The 13,159-nt window shown below is 47.2% G+C and overlaps 1 protein-coding gene across 2 annotated transcripts; it reads right to left on the bottom strand.

Moving 5' to 3' along the window:
* Positions 1-1,750: 1,750 nt before the first annotated feature.
* enc3 (ectodermal-neural cortex 3) lies at positions 1,751-12,181 on the bottom strand. Of its 2 annotated transcripts, none has more exons than XR_014872597.1 (4): positions 11,812-12,181; positions 9,706-10,740; positions 8,615-9,619; positions 1,751-8,256 (listed from the first exon to the last, which is right to left on the bottom strand). XR_014872597.1 is itself a non-coding variant. In XM_085152902.1 (4 exons), exons 2-3 carry the CDS (start codon positions 10,726-10,728, stop codon positions 8,873-8,875), a joined length of 1,770 nt encoding a protein of 589 aa, XP_085009028.1. In that variant the 5' UTR covers positions 10,729-10,740; positions 11,812-12,178; the 3' UTR covers positions 1,751-2,486; positions 8,845-8,872. The 2 variants fall into 2 exon arrangements, 1 of the variants encoding a protein (XP_085009028.1); XM_085152902.1 differs by having other exon boundaries at positions 1,751-2,486; positions 8,845-9,619; positions 11,812-12,178.
* Between the last annotated feature and the right edge of the window lie 978 nt (positions 12,182-13,159).

Raw genomic sequence — 13,159 nt, 5'->3', positions numbered from 1 at the left:
TAGCCTAGCCCCCGGCTAGCTATCGAGCTAGTGGGTAACAGACGTCTCCGAAAACGTCGGAGCGCTTTTGAAAATATGTGGTGTCTTGATAAACTGAGCAGATATTTGAGGTTTACACAGCTACATTCTCGCCTGAAAATATGTTAAACGTTTATTTTGTGACCCAGAAAGAATAATAAGAGTAACATTAAAACTAACTAGCTGCCGCCATTGTTGGAAACTGAGCTGGGCCGCGCTATGAATTCTGGGACACAGCTTCTTCTTCTTCGGGGTTTAACGGCAGCTGGCATCCTTGTACATGCAGTGCTGCCATCTTCTGTTTCAGTCCGTTATTACACTCTTAAATCCTACTACTTATTCCTGCGTCTTTTGTGATCTTACAAAGCTTCAAACGATGCGTCGACTATTAAATCAGTCGTCGACGATTTTGATAGTCGACGTAATCGTGACTAGTCGACTAATCGTGGCAGCCCAATGTGTGTGAAACATGTATTTTCTGTTTTGATCTAGTTGATCTATGTCTAACTTAAAATCTGTCATTGTGCAGTAATTCCTTTTTTAAAAAGTACATATATCAGGGGGTGTGGTGGAGCTATGATACAGTATCTAATTTACAGAGTTAACAGCCAAGTCTATCATTCCTGTGACAGTTTTCTAAACGTCCTCTTTAAACTTTATCTTTTAAAGCACCAAACAAGTCAAAGCCCGACTGTTTAAACACCTCAGAAGTGGAAATCCTGCAGGTTTGTTACAAACCTCGCAGGCAGCGCTCACAGGCTCCGCCCTCACGTTGAGTGTGGGTACATTCCTCTCTGGTGGTTCTCCTCCCTCTTCTACACAAACGTGCCAGCCCCACTTCCTCCCACCCAACGCCCCGACTGCACTGTTTGTCACGTAAATGTGGCCGCAGAAGCGTTGAGTCACAGGAGGAGCATCTCCTGACTGTTGGTGAGAATCATCAGGGTAGATTTTAAAGATCTGAGCGTTATGATGGTGATTTTAGAAAGGTTTTCTTCTCTGCTTCACATACCATGTGATCCTGACGCGTTGTCAAAGAGATCAAATATGAGCAGTTAATCTGAGCAGGAAGCAGACGGGGCGTTGCTGGTAAAATACCAAAAGCACTCCGAACCTGGAAACTATCTGAAGCACCTGTGTGATCGTACAGCTGCTGAACTCCACAGAGGACGAGCACGAGTCCGACAAGATGACATTTATTGAAAAGTAACAAACTATAGAACAAGTAGTAACAGACTGTTTCAGTAATAGCTTAATACATCAGTATATCTGGAGTATACTGCCACACATCGGACACTTGCACAGAGAGCAAATTAACATATTTTTGACGATTTGCTACAAAAAGGCTTCGATTACTCACACTACCCGACCGGGTTAAGACAAAAGATACAAAATTAAGACAATTAAGAGAGTTGTGCAAATTTAAAGCCTTCTACAAATGAATTACGAGGCAAATGTACAAAACTATATACACCAAAGACAAAAACACTATTGCAGCTACGAGGCTATCACACGAAGTTTTGTTATTTAAATCCATAACAACACTAAAGTTAGATATTCAGGTTTTGGCAACATTTCTGTTTCAGATATGACCGACGCTTTTAAGCACAATCAGACATTTTCCACTTGGCAAAACGACATGAAGACGAGTTTGTATCACAAAAGAAAAAAGTACATTCACTAGAATGAAATCTGTTTTCAGACGAGCGATAACAAAAGATGTAACCCTTCCTTCAGCAAGCACACATGACCCTGAGATGAAAACAGACAGAAATCATCATCTGAAAGCCGACACAGACGAGCGTCTCCTTCAAGTCGTGATGGGCCACGTTCCCTCTTTTCTCTTCCTTTTTTTGCGAGCTCGTATTTTCAGTTAGGAAGAGGATACAAATTTAGCTCAGCGAGATTGAGGGAAGCCCAAGTCCAACTTCTAAAAATACAGACAGGAAGATTGTTTCTGTTCACAAAATCATACACTTCCCCAAACGTCTCCTCTCCCTCGCCACATGCCGGCCGCAGCAAAGGTCTAATTCAGTCTGAATAAATTACACCTGAGTAAACAGCGTCAGGAGTGGGCGGGGACAAAGAGGGACGTCTCGACTTCCTTCTTCGCCGTGAAACAAGCTAAAGTGTGAGTTAGAGCGGTGATGCACTGGTGAGATGATGCACGTCTCCGGACGAGCAGTACAGGCTGACAGAGAGAGAGAGACGTGCTCACAAGGCGCTGCTGGACACACCAGCGAGTCCACTTCAGCCTCGGCAAAGTTACACGAGAAGCACGAGTAAACACATCGGGTAAAAGAACAAGTCTCTGTGCTGTTTCCAGGCCTTCGCTCATGTGCAGGTGGAGATAATGTGAATCAGTCTGGATGGAGAAACGACGGGAGCACACAAAACCCCTTCCTCTTCCTCCTCCTCGGAGCCGCTGAGGGGGGGCACATTCCTGCATACCAGACTCCGAGGCTCATCTGAGGGGAAAAGACAGAGAGGGATTAATGTGCTGGTCCCGTGAACTCTGCTGTACAAGGACCCTGTATGAGAACGCCGGCACATGACCAGAGGGCCTGGACGTTCTCAGGGGGAGGAACGCAGAGACCTCCAGGCTACACAGCAGCTTATCACTGACCGCAGCAACATTTAACCATTTATGTTGCTTAGTAATGAATATCTGAGGGTTGCAGACGTTGGGACCTGTGAGCACATATTCCAAAAACCATCTGCTTTAGGAGGCTTTATGCTGCAATTCCTGCATCTGCAAGCAGCATTTTTAAAATACAAACACTGTAATGAATTCTTTGGACTCTCATATTCCTCTGCAATCTCACTGTCTAATTTTCCTCTCGTGGCGGTATGAGGAAGTCGTCCTCTGGATATTTGGGACGCTGGACAGAAACCTGAACCTGGTGGTTTGCATACTGCACATTTGCAGCGATACTGATAACCCGCCTGCAGCGTGAGGCGGCGAGTTCGTACTCGGGCTCTGCCGGGGGTTTGTTTGAATAACCTGAAGACTCTAATTTCCACGGCTGACAAAGCCCGATGATACTACAGAAGCCTTCACTGATCCGCGCACATCTGTGACTGTTGTGAATACTTTGCCTGAAGCGTAACAGGCAGACGCAGTTCAAGCTCTGGTTGTTCATCGCTGCTGATTCCACCACTGCAGCAGACGAGTCGGTGACATTTCCAAACCTCTATAAAAGCTTCCTTTGAAAAGGAGCTTTGTTGTTACGCTGCGTTCCACCTCATGATATTTATTCTTGAACTTGCCTTGTGAAATGAGTCGTCTTTGATTGGCTGCTTTTCACAAGCGGAAGATGTTGAAACAGCAGGTGGGTGGAGCTCCAAGCGTGGAAGAGAAAGTGTCCGTCGAGCATTTAAACAGCCTGAAGCTTGCAGTGATTACTGGCACACACACTGTATATACACAAACCTCGGCTTTGTTAAATTGTAACCACTGTTTTATCTTTTTTTGGCTTTATTGCAAATAATCATATCACTCCAATTTTACCTGTTCATGGTTCAGTAACAGCTGGGCTCCTCAGCTAGCTTAGCTCATCCTGCCTTGAACAGCAAGAACAGCAGCGCTCATTGCATTGCATGCAACTTTAGGCCTCTGCTTTCTCTGTCAGTGCACATGTGCACGGCTCACCGGCAGCACCGGTTGCTGTGCAGATGATGAAACCCAAACACGCTGCCACTTTGCTCAGACTGTGACAGTTCTGTTTATCAAAGCTTCATAAGAACGTCGGCTTCAGCCGTCACGTCCAGATGAGCTGAACCGCGGCCCAGACGGTGAAGAACATTCACCAAGTGCTTAAAGACACCAAAGCAACAAAGAGGTAACGTACTGCTGTGGTTAGTTCATCCACTGAGAGATAAGATCCTCGTCTCACATGACCAAACTTCACCTTGGATGAACTCCAGACCGTCACTTCCTTGTTACCTGTCACATCAAGGTCAGTTTTGCGCAACACCGCGCTGCATCGTTTACAGCGTTCACCTTTCGCCCACATTTCAAAGTACGGCTCTTCATTAGACACAACTGTAACCCAGGAATTATCCAGGTGCGCTGTGTGCGTCCAATCAGGAGCAACGGCTGTGTGCCTCTGCAGACCAAACAGATGGGCGGGGACTAAATGCTGGGACTAATCTGCCAGGTTCGCCTCATGTTACACAACGTCCAGTTTGAGGCACCTGGAGAGGAGCGGCTCACAGAATGACACCTGGCGTGTTGCACAAGCTGCATTTAACTAAAACCCACATCTGCATCTTCTAGAAGCCCAACGAACCAAAGCCTTTCTTTAGCCCAGTCCTTTCTTTAGCTGTCCCCTGTGTGCAGCGAGGTCTGTGCCATGTTTACTAATGACCACCTGAAACTGCAGCGTATTGACCAACGCATGAATCGCAGTCACTTCATTTACATGAGTTTGCATTGTTTCCAGGGATGTGTGAAGGACTCTGGGAATGAGCTCCGGCTTACAGCATAATGAGGCGTGCCTGATGAATCGCTGCAGAAACAAAGAGCATCTCTGTGACTGGACCAGCCTCACTTTCAGCACCACTTCAGCAAATATTACGCAATTGGGATTAATTACCAGGCAGACTCACTGTTTCCTTCCCCAGCTGGCTCTCTGAGGGGGGGCCGCTGTAACTGTATGACAGCTCGTCTCTTTTTAAGGGTCTAATCGAATTAGTCTGGGTGATTATTCAGCCATTTCAAGCATCGTCTTCCCTTTTCTCCTTTTGTTGGTCCCAGCGTGGAGAAAAGACCAATAAAAACACCATTAGGTTTATGCAAATTTCAGCATGTGTGCTGAGGGCTGTAATGTGGCAGATTGATTACTCGGGGGACCCCAGACCAAGTGTGCGTGCACGTGCTAACTCTGACTGTACGTGCACGTGTGTGTGTGAGCAGGGGGGGCGGGCCTTGTTGTACACAGATGCCACAATAAAAGCTTCATTCAGCCCGTGCTCCTGGTGGCCCTCACAGCGAGGCATTAATAAAACATTAGTATTGAGTGACTGAGGCCTCTGCTGTCCTCCTCCCCGATCCCACCGTGACCTTTCCACTTCACAGCAGCTGCTTGGGGATGAAGAGAAACCACCAAGGAGTCCCTCGGTAACCTCTGACCTCTCCAGGTGTACCCTATCACAGAGAGCCACCTCACAAGAGCGTCGGTTAAAGCCGTTAAAAAGCTGAATTGTGAGGGGGGGGGCAGAAGCTCAGGCATCATAACAGGCATCTCAAGGCTATTACAGTTCAGTGGCGAGAGGATCCAGTTACGTGCTGTCTGCCTGTAGTCTGGCACCAACGACCGACCAGGCCGTCCCCCCGGATGCCGTCCAGCTTATCATTTCCCAAAAGACGCACTAAATATACGAGTCTAAACAAAACGACACGCGTTTAGTTCTGCGTGTTTTAAACCCGTCTGGGAACGTCACAGGCTCTTACTCCCATTCCCAGAACAAACACGAGCCTTTACAAACACTCTTCCCCCGTCCACAGTGGGTTCTGGCTTGGCCTTGAAGTCTGCGGTTAGTCACATCTGGTGGAAATGCACAGGGCAACAAACTGCAGTAGGTGGTGACAAAAAAGAAAAAGAAAGACACGGCACGGCTGGTAATCCCATACAGGCCCCGCAAACCACAAGGCGACATTAACAAATCTTTACTAATGGGAAAGCAAGCCACACCTTCATTCCTCCCAAATTAGAGTGAGGACGGCTGGTTTTTACTAGGAAGGGCAATGCCAGCGATGTGTGTGTGTAAGTGAAAAACAAGTGACTTTACTATTGTGTAAAGTCTGCTGGGAGGGAACAAACACACACTTGCAGAAACACAGTATTCGTCTCTCTAACTCCGGCTGAAAGTCGAAAACTTTGGAGCAACGTATTTTTAGGCAGGCGTTAGACTCGGCTGCCAAACGCTGGAAAATAGAGCTTTGCTTCTCCTGGTCTTACTCGCTTATCTCCTCCTCTCCTTCAGTTTGTGCGTTGTGTTTGCCCCCTCCTCCTTTCTTGGGTGTGTGAGAGAGAAAGTCAACAAGGGTCTGAGGAAGGAGTGTGTTCAACAAGCTGGAAATCTGAGCTTTCTCCATCTGTGCAGTAATTAAACATGAAGGCAGTCAGCAGCAGGACGGCAGCTACTGTAACTGCGAGGCTTCATAAAGACGCGGTTCCTTGATCTTTCACAGGCAGCCTGTCTGTCTCCATCCCAGCCCAGAAACCTCGGCTACCATGGATACAGTGGCCCATACCAGCAGCCCTATAATGCTAAGCCCCCAGCTCCATCATCTCCAGCTGTTTACTGTCGACACAAGTCACACATAAGCCTCCGCTTCTCGCTCGCCTCTGCTTTACTTTCAAACTCTCTGGCAGAATAACAAGAGGAGGTGCCTTTACTGTTGCTTTTGCACTGTGGGGGAGGAGGATTTACCCAGGATGCACCTGGGTCTGTCAAACAGAAAATAACAAGCGAGACGGCTATATGAGAATTTTAACTTGAGCTGTAGCCACTCTGGCTATTTTCTAGCCAAACATTCGTCAAGCACATAAGAACAGCTCACATCTGCATTTATGATTATCTGATCGAGTCCGTCTAGTTTCAGTCAACTTGGTTCTTTATCACGATCTCTCAGGCTCATGGTGAGGCGCACAGCATGTGAAGCTGGAGGAGACCCAGCAGTAACCCCCCAGGGCTGGAAAGTAAAACCAGCGCAAAGCAACAAAACCTGAAGTTTCTCAAGAGGCCACTTGAGTCTGGCCCCAAAAGCGAGTCAGTCCATTTATGCCTGGATTATACTTTGTTGAGGATACGGACAACTGGAGACCCGAAGGCCAAGCAGTCACTCCTGCTTCTCTGAAGTCGGCTTGTTTTTTTGTTTTGACGAGGCAACAGAAATACAGATCCTCGTGTCACTGCTTAGGCTTCAGACTCCCACATTAAAACAGGCAGGAATGAAAACATTTGCTCTCTACAGACAATTTCAATTTCCATCACAACAGCTATTTTTTCCATAACACGGGAGGCAACTGGCATACGACTGAAACTTTGTAATCGACATTTACAAAGAAACGGCTGATGTCATATTAGCCGTGTCCATTTTTTGTTTACAGTCTCTGTAGAAAACAATTAAGTTAGCATGAAGAGTAAAAGTTAGTTGGACCTTTTCTAACTTTAGTTACTTTTGCAGAGTCACATGCAAACACTCTTGTTAGCTTTAGAGCAGATAGAGCCAGGCTAGCTCTTTCTACTCTCTGTGCTAAGCTAAACTACACGACCGCTGGCTGCAGTGTCGTAAAACCCCTCCTTGTTTTTTCCTTTACAGTTTTATTACTGTAATAAAGATAAAACCCTTTAATTTCAAATTCATTAACTACTGCAGCATTCAGCTGTTTTCCACGGATCGCACCAGAACTGAAATAAGGTCACAGCACGGGCCTCGTGAAATTTCAAACCACCGGGAACGTGTGAAAAATAAAGAAATAAAGCTGCTCACTGCGCTTGTCATTGCACCGTGTAAAAGCTGAAAACGCCTCAGGAGAAAAGCATCAATCGATAGACTCGCATGAAACTGAAAACTGCCCCTGCCTTCCCCTCAGGCCAGTTGGCTCCTATTATTCTTGAGTTGTTGTAGTCAGTCACATTTTTATACCCTTTAGATTTTCTCTGTTCCTCAATTCCTGATGACTGGTTTGACTGTTTGTCACCGTGGGAAAAACTCGTCAGCACGTATGGAATTCATTTTTCTTTTTTCCTTTTTGAAATCCTTCCAAACCTGGGATCAAGTCGAGGACTTGTTTGTTTCTCCGTCCTGTAAAATGTCCAAATCTTAAGTGTTGCTTCACACGAGCTAACAAACAGAATGTCTCTGATCTTATCTAAAGCACAGCGAATGTGACGCATCGACTTTTCAAACTGCCTCGTTACAGGCAGCCCGTTAGCAGCACCGGGCCTGCAGAGCTCCCTGCACCCTTTTGCCGTTCACTACAAGCACAGACCTGATGCCTGCCTCTCCACCTCGCTCCCGTCAGTGTCAGAGGTCTTGTTGTGCAGCTCTCGCTCTGTAATTATCAGCACCACTGACATTCCTCCTGCTCTCTAAACCAAGACTCCTCCATGTTTACCCGACACCCAGCCGGCACAGCAGCTAGATAATGTGTAACCACTGTAACCATTAGCAACCCTGAAAACACAGAAGAGTCTTTAAACTGGACGGTTTAAAGAGGCATTCACCTGGACTGTGTAACTGTAACAGTGAAACAGTGTAACAGTAACAGTGTAACAGTGTAACAGTAACAGTGTAACAGTGTAACAGTAACAGTGTAACAGTGTAACAGTGTCAGTGTAACAGTGTAACTGTAACAGTGTAACAGTGTAACAGTGTCAGTGTAACAGTGTAACTGTAACAGTGTAACTGTGTAACTGTGTAACAGTGTAACAGTAACTGTAACACTGTGTAACTATGTAACAGTGTAACAGCGTAACAGTGTAACAGTGTAACAGTGTAACTGTAAAACTGTAACTGTGTAACTGTAACTGTGTAACAGTGTAACAGTAACTGTAACACTGTGTAACTATGTAACAGTGTAACTGTAACAGTGTAACAGTGTAACTGTGTAACTGTAACTGTGTAACTGTAACTGTGTAACAGTAACTGTAACACTGTGTAACTATGTAACAGTGTAACAGCGTAACAGTGTGCTTTATGCTAGCCAGGTCCCACACATGATCTGAAGATTTAAAGGGGAACTATGAATAGCACATATACAGTAATTGACATCTTGTTTGTTTGCGTCACTTTAAGAAGCTACAATTACTCACCGCATAACCTCAGAGAGTCAGTGCATCTCTATGCTGAGAGGTACTTCCATGTGCTGACGAAGGCAGTGGGAATGAGCGAGTAGGGCACGCTGGTCACGCTGTCCCAGGAGTCTGACGCTGGATCGTAACAGTCTAGCGTCTTGCACCTCTGAGCCCCAAAGTACCCTCCGACCACATAAAGCCTGTTTCCCGATGCCACTGCGTGACAGCTGATCCGCTTGGCTGTCACGTCGCCAAACTTTGACCACTGATACGTCTCGCTGTTGAACCGATACGCCGAGCTGGCAGAGAATTCGGTGTCGCCGCCGATCACGACGACGTGGTTGCCGACCACGGCCGCTGCCGTGTATCGCCACAGCTGCGGACAAGCGGCCGGCACCGACCACCGGTTCTGGCAGGGGTCGAAGCACTGCACCTTGGGGTATTTGTCTCTGTTTACGCTGGTGCCCCCAAAAGCGAAGAGTTTGTTTTTGGCACCGACAACGGCAGCGTTGCTCACTCCTTCTCTGAGCGGGGCCACGAGGGTCCATTTATTGGTCTGAGGGTCGTACTGTTCCACCTGCTTGAGAGAGACAGACGGAGAGGCGGGGAAGGATCCGGCGAGGGAAGTGTGTCCTCCCACTACGTACAGCATGTGGTCGAGCTCCGCGGAACCGTGTCCGAACCTGGCTACCAGCATCGGCGCCGCTTTAGACCACTCGTCGTGTAATGTGTCGTAGACCCAGACATCTTTGGACGCTCCATTCTCAGATCCACGTCCTCCAGTAACATAGACCTGAGGGACAGAGAGAGAAAGCGTGTTTACATCGTCGAGGTCAAAAAGAAAAATGACACATATAAGTCGGTTCATTGCATAAATACCTTGCAACCAATGGCGCAGGCGCTGCACTCTTTCCTGGGACTGGGGATGTCTGTTTTGGGGGTGATCTCCTTGGTCTTGTTATCAATCACGTAGACTTTATCACACATGAAAGTCTGACCTCCGAGCAGCAGCAGGGCCTGACTGACTTTTCTTGGACGTGCACAGAATCCGGTTACGATCCCATCGTTCTGGAGGATCCGCATCTTACACCGCACAGCGTCTTCGACGATTTCCCGGCACACCTTGTGGCACATCACCAGCTCCTCTGAAGCGACGTTCTTCAGCAGGTACGATTCAGGCAACAGCGCCAAGCGGACGCACCGCAGCAGCTCGGGCAGCTCGCTGTGCCTATGCTCCATGTCCGCCTTGACCCAGTCGATAACGGCCTCGTACACCAGGCTCTCGTCCTCCACCTCCAGTTCCTCGCTAAGGATGAGCTCCTGAACTTTGTCCTTGGGGAGGCTTAGGAAGTCTTCTGTCCTAAAGAGAGTAGCAAAGTTCGCCAGGCACATCCTCCACGACAGCTCATACAGTCTCTGACACTGGTGGGCGTCGGACAGCAGCATCATCCCGAGACAGTTGGACTGGTGAAGGTTCTTTTCCAGAAACTCTGCCGCCGCGTCCCTGATGTCGTGAAACTGAAGCATGTCTCCAGCTTCCAGCAGTGACTCTGCATTTTCCTCATTGATGATGACCCGGGCTGAGTAAGCGTAGTCAAGCAGAAGCTCCAGCACTTCCGGGTGGAGAGAGTCGTGGAAGTTGACGTCACCGTCGTGACTCTCCCTGAGCCCACCGCTAAACATGGCCTCGAAGTACCGGCTGCAGGAGGCCAAGACGGCGCGGTGGCAGGGGAAGGAACGGTTGCCGGCCTTCAGCACGACATCTGTGAAGACTCTGCGTTTGCGTAGCAGGTTGAGCTGAGTCAACAGGCTGTCCGCGTGGGACGTCTTGTGGAAGAGTTGAATATTCATCGAGCCAGAACTAGAGCGAGACTTTCTGTTTTCGTGGTTGCTGACAGACATCTTGACTCGAACCTGGAACAGAGACAAAAAAACATGGATAAGTTTCTCTTACAGCTAATTCTAACATTTCTATTTTGATCACAGGAGGCCAGATATAAATCTTTTGACATGAACACTCCTCCCATTTGATGATTAAACAAAAACTCTGCCGACACCGATGAATGGGCTGTACATGAAATACTCTTATCAGTATGTCAGGCTGCAGCGGAAACGGACTTCAGACTGCGGAGAGATGAAAGGAGATCAGATAAGACGCACTCCCACGTAAACCCAGTGTGTGTTAGTGCACCAGTGATTTACACAGTGCTAAAATCTATAAAGCATGCATCAGTGTCAGAGCCGTGAGAACAACCGGCTCTTAGAATAACCTTCAACGATTAAGGTTAGGCTAGAAGCAACACCTGGGTGTTTCCACCCTCTTCCATTTCAGGGCTGTGAGTCACCTCCAAACACGGCAAAGCCAATAAATTCCTGCCAGCTTGTTGTGCTTCTCAGCTGGCTCACATACAGGAGCTTTCAAGCCCACATAAGATGTGACACCTCAGAGCAGCTCCTCTAGGATAAAATTATGTAACCGCAGTGCAACAAGGGAGAAATAGAGGAGGGGGGCATTTTCTGATCGTTTATATATGAAGCTTGAGTGGGAGTGACATTATATGCTTTGTTTAAAAATTCTAGGAAATATTTCAGCTACCCACTTGTCCTGGCACGGCGCGGTTGGCTAACAAAGAGCCCACATATAACTTGAAAACGACCAAATAAATATCTTCCGCTTTAAAGCGCCCATTGTTTCACAGCAGATAAATTTAAATCGGCCATTCAACCCAGCTGAAAGAGGGACGGTGGACTTCCGTGCAGGGGGGTGGGGTGGGGTGGGGGGAAACAGCGTGAAATCCAATTCGTTGTGTGCAGTAAATGTGAAACTCTGGTCAGCACTTCCAGCATGCGCTCAACTTTCCTCCCAAGTTAGCAGCTGCAAAGCATCCGGGCGCTACAATCGGCCGAGATCAAAGGAAACACTGTTACAGCTCAGCAATAACAAACACGAGCGCGCACGAGCGCTGTGCTACGATTGGATCTTACCTCGATGGCAAAGGCAGCGATCCCGACTCCTTTCTTTATCTCGGCTACAACTTCCACCCGTCGTCGGGTTTGTGTTTGAAGTTGTGGCACACTTCAGGCGAGTCCGCTTCCCGACGTTAAAGCTGTATCACACCCTAAACTCGCGGGAGACGGTTCAGCCATCTGTTTGTCTTCACACTCTTGGGTTTGTGCCCGAAACAAAACAATTTTTGGAAAGTTAGCCGCTCGCTGTTTTCTGTGGGTGAAGCCAAGCAGCGTGCCGGAGAGCGACGAGCTGAGCGCAGAGAGAAAGAGTCGAAGCAGCAGCGGTGGTGTTTCCTCTGGCTCCTCCCACTCCTGCTCCCGCCGGCCAATGGGCTCAAACATCAGCGCAAAGCTTTCCTTTATTCTCCAGCCAACCTGGATCAGTGTCCGTCATTATGTTCAGAAACCATCACCATGAATCACCCGAAACACCTGTCACCGTATGTTTCACCTGCCTGCTTTGTTCTCGCCTTTCCTTGGCTTGCGCGTAAAGAAGAAAATCTCCATTTCAGCGCTATCAATGAACGCCAAGTAGCCTGTGTTTGTAAAGGATTTAGCGGAACCAGACAATGGAAAAGGGGTGTCTGTGAAAAAAGACGACATAACGATAGACAGAAAAGATCACTGGGAGGAAAAACTATCCAGGACGGCATCGATGCTTGGTGTAAATACGCACAGGGTTAAAACTACACGTGTAATACAGGCTGATGTTTAAGAAAGGTTTTCCTGAAAGCTGTTGAGATTTTTACACTTTGATGTCACAAAACAGCTCTAAAGATCATTTAAAATGACCTTCACAGACCAGTCTGCTCACCCAGTCAAATGTGACCGAGATGAACAGTATAAACATAATTTCATGAAATAACTACTGTTACTAGAAAAAAATCAACGCATTGATTATGAAAGACAGGTGTGAAGTTGTAAATAACTAACCATGATTTTACATCATATAAGATTTAATAATCTGCTCTAGAAGGTTTTTTAGAAAGTCACAGGTCCATCCAGCACACCCATCCCCACGCACAGACAATTCAGACCAGAAACCACACAAACATTTTGCTTAAATTACTGAGATTTCTTCAGATTTTTTTCCAACTCGGTCAGCTATTGCATTATTTTGCACCATTTTTATAACACAGAGGTCTGAGTGTTGCACAAATCTTCCATAATGCTCACAAGAATAAACACTGTGGCAGCAAATCCCAAAATGTTTGATTATTTTTGAAAACCACAAAAATAGCAACCATGTAGATAACAGAGCCTATGCCATGCAGTGGGATGGGCTCCAGCAGCCCCCTGGGACTGGGTGTCAAGAATTAAAAAA

Source organism: Neolamprologus multifasciatus, chromosome 23 (genome assembly GCF_963576455.1).
Source record: "Neolamprologus multifasciatus chromosome 23, fNeoMul1.2, whole genome shotgun sequence".
Classification (NCBI taxonomy): domain Eukaryota; kingdom Metazoa; phylum Chordata; class Actinopteri; order Cichliformes; family Cichlidae; genus Neolamprologus; species Neolamprologus multifasciatus.
This window is presented reverse-complemented; position numbering and strand designations above follow the sequence as displayed.

Coding starts and splice junctions, on each gene's coding strand:
- enc3 (XM_085152902.1), bottom strand. CDS start 10,728: ATGTCTGTCAGCAACCACGAAAACAGAAAGTCTCGCTCTAGTTCTGGC. Junction 9,620..9,705: donor CCTGCGCCATTGGTTGCAAG/GTATTTATGCAA, acceptor TCTGTCCCTCAG/GTCTATGTTACTGGAGGACG.